The following is an 8,208-nucleotide window of genomic DNA, read 5'->3' as shown; positions in this document are numbered from 1 at the left end:
CAGGGGGGCAAGAGGCCACTGGCAGCAGGGCTGGGTGAGGAATTGTGTGTCCAGCAGGAGCAGGGCAGGGATTGTCCCTCTGGGCTGGCTCTGAGAGGCCCCTCGAGGGCTGTGCCCAGTTCTGGTCCTGCAGGAGAGACCTGGAGGGGCTGGAGCGTGTCCAGGGCAGGGAAGGGAGCTGGGAAGGGGCTGGAGAATTCCTGAGGGAGCTGGGAAGGGGCTGAGCCTGGAGCAAAGGAGGCTCAGGGGGGACCGTGTGGCTCTGCACAGCTCCTGCCAGGAGGGGACAGCCGGGGGGGTCGGGCTCTGCTCCCAGGGAACAGGGACAGGAGGAGAGGGAACGGCCTCGGGCTGGGCCAGGGCAGGCTCAGGGAGGATATTTGGAAACATTTCTTCCTGGAAAGGATGGCCAAACACTGGAACAGGATTCCCAGGGTTGTGGTGGAATCCCCATCCCTGAAAATGTTAAAAAAACTTGTGGATGTTGCACTTGAGGCCGGGGTTTAATGGTGAATATGATGATGGTGCTGGGGTCATGGCTGGGTGTGAGGAGCCTTCAGGGACTGAAATGATTCATGCCTTGGACATTGTTATGAAAGAGTTTTGCCCATTATAACAAAAACTGTGTAAAGAAGCTGCAACCACAAAAGCCTCCACCTGACTGGGACTTCGGACTCTAAGTTGAACCCCTAGATACACTATTGTTCAATCATCCCAGGCTAGGGAAAAACAAACAGGACTGAGGGAGAGGGAGAACAAGAGCCAAACCCAGCAGAGATCCTTGCCTGGCTGGGTTTGGGGTGTGGAGAGCTCGGCCCACAGTGGCCTCCCCCTGAAACGAGGAGGGAAGGAGGTTTTGGGTGTCACCTCAGAGGCTCAGAGGAACAGCCATCCTCCCTTACACAAAGCCCCAGCCCCACAGGGCACATCCACGGGGCATTCACATGAGGGACACCTCAGGGGGTGTCAGAATCCATCCCAAAATGTTCCCCAGAGTCATTCCTGAAGTTTTGCACCTCAGGACTGCACGGGATGCAACAGATCCAGTCTGCTGCAAGACACAGCCCTGGACATTCCCACCTGGCCTGAGCTGCATTAACCCATGGGATGCTGTGCTTTTGTGGGATCATCACCACCAAGAGCACTGGAGGGGATCAATAAACATCACTGGGATCCATGGAGTGGTGATATTTTCTTTATTCTGTCACTCTCTTTCTGTGCCCCATACCCCACCACTTTTCTATCTCTTTATTTTCTGACTCGTACTTGCTATCAGATAAAACCCACACTACTGCCATGGCATGTGGGCTTGTTAATTCAGGCAGAGGCATTTTTAATAACTTTAATAACTGGATCTTGACAGAGCCTAAAGCTTTTCCAGCCTTGATGATTCCGGGATTCTCTTCTTTGACCCCAGCAGCCAAGCTTGTCTCCTGGAGCAGAGCAGGATGACCCTGGAGGAACATCTGGGAATTTTGTCTGACACCTCATCCCTGTGCCAGAACAAGGACATTTGTCCCAGAAATTGCTGTCCCACCTCCTCACGGCCCCTTCCCCAGCCACATCCTGCTCTTCCTCACAGCAATCCTCGGATGGCTCCGCAGCTCTCGGTGTTTTCACATCCACATCCATCCCTCACACGATGTTCCAGGGGAGCCCTGGATACAGGGAGGGGTGAAATGGGAGCAGCAGCTTTCCCACAGTGCAGCCTCCATACTAAAGGAAACGTGTGGCAGCACATTCTTCTCTCTCTCAGGATTTTTTCATAAAGGAGCACAGAGAGAAAGAAAGAGAAAACAATTTCTATTTCTGCTCCTTGTTTTTCCCATGTGGAATGTGTTTGGAGAATTGTTTCCCTGGGGTGATTGCTTGGTTGGATTCTGGTGAGGATTGTTGGAGCCTGGTGGCCAATCCAACCCACCTGTGGCTGCGCTCTCAGAGAGGGGCACCAGTTGTGAGTGAATTAAGGTAGTGAGAAAAGTAGGTTTGTAGTTTTAGTATCTCCTTTAAATAGTATATTAATGTATTATAATATAGTTATAATAAAGAAATCATTCAGCTTCTGAACTGGAGTTGGACATCAGCATTTCTTCCCACCAGGTTCACCTGCATTTACAGTAAAAACAGATGTTAAAGTAACTGTGATCCTATGAGAACTTCAAACAGAGAAAGAAAGAAGAGTGATAAAGATCCTGTACCCCCAAGAAGATGATTTCAGAGAGCGATAATGAGAACCTTTACCTTTAAACAACTCATCTTTAACACAGTACCCCATAAGTTACCATAGCCCATAAACACAACTATAAGAAAAGCTTGTAAAAAACGAGAAGGATTTCACAATTACAAATTTCCCCGGGTGGCTGCTGTTCATAAAGAGAACCACAAGAAAATTGTTTTCTTGTAGAGAAGTCTCCATAACATTAACAAGAGGGACTTCTCTCCCTAGGGAAACTAAAACAAGGCTATTTTAGTAGTAGTAAACTGACTAAAATTTTAGGTTTTATTTCTTTATATTGTCAGTAAAAGAGAAAAAGTTATAAGAAAAAGAAAAGTATCCTAAAGATTTTATTCTAATTCTTATTACTCTTTCTTTAGTTGCTTTTAATAATTTTTTCTTTACACCCTTTTAAAATTTTAAACCTACTTTACCTTTCTCCTAATCCTATATCACAGCAAAAAATAAGTAAATACATTCTAGTGAGTACACTAATAATTAACCAACACTCAACCCACTGCAATAATGAATGCATTAACCAAAAAATCTCAAATTAACAAACCAAAACCACTACACAAAATCAGTATTTCCACCCAATTTCAAACTAAAACTACCACACACAGTCATTTAGACCACACTCTCCAGCCTGAGGTGTTAAAGCTCATGGTACAGAAGAGTTTTCTTCCCTCTGGATGAACAGGAAAGAGTTTTCTTCCAGGGCATTCCCTTGGATCTGTAAAATGTTCAGGCTGGAGTTGTGCAGCAGCAGCTCCTGATTTCCTGGGAAGTCTCTCCTTCCATCCAGGGTCAAGCCATGATCCCTGCAGCAGCAGCTGCCTCCACGTGCTCCCTGCTCCATCACAACTGCCCAGAGCTTGTCCCAGGCAGGGACAGGGATCTCAGTGTGGCAATTCCAGGGATGCAGGAAGTGGAGCAGCAGGGCTGTGGGATCAGAGGGGGAGAGGCAGAGCCAGCAGTGAGTCCTGCTGGGATCCACAGCCCTCATGCCCTGAGATGGGATTTTCAGCAGGAATTTCCCCATGGAAAGGGTGGTCAGACCTTGGGAAGAGCTGCCCAGGGAGCTTTGGAGTGCCCATCCCTGGAATTCCTGGATGTGGCACTCAGTGCTCCGGACTGGGGACAAGGTGGGCATGGGGCACAGCTTGGGCCTGATGATCTTGGAGGTCTTTTCCAACCTCAGTTACTCTGTGATTGAATTTGGGAGCTTTTCCAGACTCAGAAAAAAATTAAACTTGGTGAGTGAGCAGTGAAGGCAGGTTGAAAAATAAGAACTGCATTTGAAAAGGCATTGCAAAATAACATTTAATATTAATAGAAGAATTACATTCATGTATGGTATGGGATACACAACCATCACTTAATGCTCTACACTTCAAGTCCTGCTGCTCTTCAGCAGTTTACCTTGGTTGCACTTCCTAATTTTTTCCTTCAGGAAAATGAAATCCTTTGGAATATTTCCAAGTCTCCCTTTGAGCACTGTGGCTCTGCTGTGTCAGAGCTGAAGTGTCCAAAAGACAAAGCTGAGCTTGGTTAGACTGAAAAGCAAAATCACAGCAAAGCAAAAGCATTTCCTCTCCTGGAGCAGGAGAGAATGTCTGGAGTTCCAGGCAAAAACCTTTCCAGATCCATGGACAGTCAGGTTGTTCTGCTTTGGCAGGACCAGCTCAGAGCAGGACAGCCCTGCTGTGGCTCCCCAGTGGATTTATCAGTAGGAGAAAACAACCACAGGTAGTCCCACATGGAAAAGTAATGAAGTTATGGAATAAAGGAATAAAATATTCCCCTTTGGGCCTGTGGAACTGTGCCCCTCCAGCATTCAAGCAGGACTTTTAGTTAAAGCCCTTTCCTCCTTTTTCACATGTTATCTATAATTATAAAAGATCTGCTTGGATACTAAATTTTAAAGAACTTTTTCTTCTGAAGTGGAAGGATTCTGCAAGTCCCTTAAATGTCTGATGCCACTGAAAGCAGTTTAATGGCAAAAAGTTGTCTTAGATTTTTTTAACAGATAGAATCGTGGAATAACAGAATCATGGAATCCTGGAATGGTTTGGGTTGGAAGGGACCTTAAAGCCCACCCAGTGCCACCCCTGCCATGGCAGGGACACCTCCCAGTGTCCCAATGTCCAAGCTGGCCTTGGGCACTGCCAGGGATCCAGGGGCAACCCCAGCTGCTCTGGGAATTCCATCCCAGCCCCTGCCCACCCTCACAGCCAGGAATTCCTTCCCAACATCCCATCTTACCCTACTGTCCTTTATCAGCATTTTAAGGGAAATATCCAAGTATGGAATGCAACCAGAAGGAAACTGAAGGTAAAAGTACCAAACCATCCTGAGTATTCAGATTATCCATAAAAATTATTGAAGGTAGGCAGGAAATGAACACCAACATCTTAACAGTGGCCTGCTCCAATATTCAAGCAATGCTTTCAAAGGGTCACTTTTCACTTGTGCTCATTCCAACAGCATTAGAGAACATTCATAAATTAAATTAATAGAAATAATTCACATTCTTAATGACCACACCTCAGTCCACCACTTTCCTTCACTGTAAAAATGCAAAGGATTTAAATAAGTTTGGCACGAGCCTATTGTGGTGTTACTATTGTACAGTGTTCCAGTATGAGAGTAAAGGGTGTTTCACTGTTTTAGTTTATAAACCCAAGATGAAAATCTCATCCATCTGTACCTAAAACCCACTGCAGAGAAGCCTCCCTTGTTTGTTATGGGAGTTTGGGAAAAAGAAATCCTTGATTCCAAATCAAATTTTTCCCATGTCCTTTTTCATTTAGGAAAAGTCATTTAGGGATGATCCCCCTACCTCTCTCACCATCCAGGAACAGCCAAATACATTCTTTTGTACAAAAAATGTTCTTACAAAAACAAAAAAAAAAAAAAAAAGAAGAGTACTATTTTCATTTTAGTTAAGCAATTTCTATTTTTACAGCATTTTCTTCATTTAGTTGCATTTCAGAAGCTGCAGCCACCTGAGTCACTGAAAGAACAAAAGTTTTTAGTTAAAAAATATTAATTAAAATATTTTAATCACTTAATTAAAATAAAACCCCCTCGAGTTATGCTGATACAAAGTGTTCCTGTATAGGTTTGTGTTTTATGCACATTTCTGATTTATTAGGAATTGCTAAGCCTGAAGATGCTGTTCTAGCACAGAGCTGAAACTACAGCCAGGGCAAAGCTGCAGCTCTTTGCACAGTGCTGAGACTTAGACAATCCATCTGTGAGGAATTTGGGGCATTTATTTAGAATTTGATCAATTTAGGCCAAATGAGGGGCTTTCACCTCAGGAAATGACTCACTGCAAACTGATTGTACACTGACATGCAATATTGGATTTTCCTTCAATTTTCCTTCAGGACACAGTTCCAAAAGCACTTTAAAGTACTGGAGAACTCCCAGGGCAGCTGCTACTTCCACCGAGTCCAAAATATTCTTCCCCTATGTACAAAATGTCTTTAATCCTTCCCAGGGAAAACAAATAAACCACAGGAACTCTGAGAAATTCCCACCAAACTGCCCTTTTTTTCCCACCACAGCAACTGGAGATTCCTGCTTTTTACCACCAGCTCCTGAATAACTGAAGAGAAATCCCAAAAGGTAGCTGGAAATTTGGGGGTGAAAAAGCAATTTCAGCCAAGCTTTCCCTGTGGTTGATCCAGCACCAGTGTCCCAGGTGAGGCTCAACTTTCCATATTTTCCAGGAAATCACATTCCACACTGTCCTCCAGCTGCTGCAGCATCCTGATGCTGTTGCTGCCAAGAGAATCCATGGAGGCAGCTGCAGAGGGGTGGGAATTTTGGGGGTCACTGCCACGGGCTGTGAATGCCCAGCACAGAGTCTGGAAGAAAGGCAGCAGCTGGGTGATGCTGGACACGGAGCGCAGGCTCAGCAGGGGGAATCTGGGATTCCTGGCAGCTCCCTCGGGGTGCTTTGGGTCCTGAAAGGAAAAAAAAAGCTGGGATGTTGTCACACTATGACATGAAATAACTCACACAAGCATGAAGATGTAAAAGAGAGGAAGAAAAGAACCAAAAATTTTATTTTCTAACTCCACTATATATAGATTTTCAAAAGTGGCAGTGGATTGGAGGGTGGAATTGCCACCTCTCCAACCACCCTGGTCAAACCAACATCCATCAATTCTCTCCTCTCACAAAGAAGAATGCAAAACTATCATTATTTACAAGAACGGTGTAAGAAAATTCAGTAGAAAGATGTAAACATCAGAAGGCACAGAAAACTTTTAGAAGAACTTTAAAACTCTCAAAAGAGCAGGGCAACAGGATGTACTAAAGGTAAAGGTTGGAAAGGACCTTGAAGATCATCCAGCTCATCCATGAGCTCTTCCACTGTGCCAGGGTGCTCTGACCTGGCCTTGGACATTCCAGGGATCCAGAGGCAGCCACAGCTGCTCTGGGCAGCCTTTTCCTCTTCCTCACAGGGAATATCTAAAAATCCCTTGAATAACTTAAAAACTGGCATTTAAGGAGAGCAACAACAGATCAAGAGTGGCTGGAAGATTGCCATGAAATAATCACATTTCCAGACCAAAGGCCTTGAAACCAAGATTCCTGTCTTTCCTTGCTGAGGTCATTTATCTGGTGGAACTCAGAGATTCATAAATTTTATTCAAAATTAAAAAAAAAAAAAAAAAAAAACCAAACAAAAAAACCCCAAAGCATTTGTTGGAAAAGAGGTGACTTTGCTTTCTCGCAGAATTTATATCATGGAGTGGTTTGGGTTGGGAGGGACATTAAAGATCAGCCAGGTCCATGGGCAGGGACACCTTCATCTACCCCAGGCTGCTCCAAGCCCCATCTCAAGCTGCCCTTGGAGCCTGCCAGGGACCCAGGGGCAGCCACAGCTTCTTTTCCTCTTCCTCACGGGGAATATCTTAAAATCCCTTGAATAACTAAAAATCTTGTGTTTGGAAAAGTAAGTTAATGGATTAAAAAACAAACAAAAAAAAACCCCAAAAAATTAAAAGGAGAAGTTTCTTTACCCCATATTTCATCTTGAGCAGATCCATGATCCTCACGATGTGTGGTTGGCATTCCTGGTGGTTTTCCACCAGCTGAGAGGTGACAGGAGATGATTCTGTGTCCACCTCTGGCACAAAGGCCCATTTGTACCTGGAATAAATGGGTAGATTCCTTAAAAAGATGAAAATCCTTGTTTGGATCATGCCTACTTTAGTGCAGCACTGGTTGTTTCTACAAAAATCTGTCATAAATGTTCTTCTTTGCTATTAATGAATCATTACATGACTAATTTGCCAATATTTAAATACAACCAGCTCCAAAACATTCCCAGGTGTGTGCAGATGGAAAACAATCTCCACCTTTCTCCTCTCCCAATTTTCCAAGTTAAGGACTCCTAAAGAGGATGGGGAAATCCTCCTACACCAAGACCAAATTCTTCTTCCAAATCCCATTTATCACCATATATTCAATATCACCACTCCATAAAGGAACTGATGAAAGGCCAAATGAAATCTTGGGGGAAAAGAGAATTCTTTTGAAGGATGAGGGAACAGGAGGAGAAGAGGGACTCACATTTGGAAGAGCTGCATCCTGTCAGGGGGGAAGGAAAGGGCTGTGTCCAGGAATTTGCAGGCTGCCAGGTACAGGCACAGCTCGTTGGGCTGGATCTCAGCCCCGCTGCCATCCCCTGAGCCTTTGGCTTTGCTGATTTTGCTGTTGCTCCTGTGTTTAAATTTTAAAAAAAAGTCCCATTCAAACTCCAATCCACCCAAGGTTTTTCAGTCAGCACAAGAGGAATGCCCACATTTACACAAAGGAGCTCTTGGACAATTATTTTTATTCTGTAGGAGGCTCTTGTAGGAGTATTTTTATTTCATTTTTGCTCTGTAGGAGCAAAATAATCTAAAATATATTAAAAAATGGCACCATGTTAAAATATTCAACTGCTGACTTAGCATTTAACTTTATTT

At 44.3% G+C, this 8,208-nt stretch overlaps 1 protein-coding gene across 2 annotated transcripts in view; it reads right to left on the bottom strand.

The window, feature by feature from the left end:
• Positions 1-3,512: 3,512 nt before the first annotated feature.
• Positions 3,513-8,208, bottom strand: part of DOP1B (DOP1 leucine zipper like protein B) — a 51,648-nt gene continuing 46,952 nt past the window's right edge. For both annotated transcript variants that reach the window (XM_053969687.1, XM_053969686.1), the window contains exons 35-37: positions 7,811-7,960; positions 7,258-7,387; positions 3,513-6,192 (exon numbers count right to left, since the gene is read on the bottom strand). In XM_053969687.1, the coding sequence (XP_053825662.1) occupies positions 5,935-6,192; positions 7,258-7,387; positions 7,811-7,960 (538 nt within the window). In that variant the 3' untranslated portion in view covers positions 3,513-5,934. The remainder of the gene's footprint in view (positions 6,193-7,257; positions 7,388-7,810; positions 7,961-8,208) is intronic.

Source organism: Vidua macroura, chromosome 2, assembly GCF_024509145.1.
Source record: "Vidua macroura isolate BioBank_ID:100142 chromosome 2, ASM2450914v1, whole genome shotgun sequence".
NCBI classification, from domain to species: domain Eukaryota; kingdom Metazoa; phylum Chordata; class Aves; order Passeriformes; family Viduidae; genus Vidua; species Vidua macroura.
This window is presented reverse-complemented; position numbering and strand designations above follow the sequence as displayed.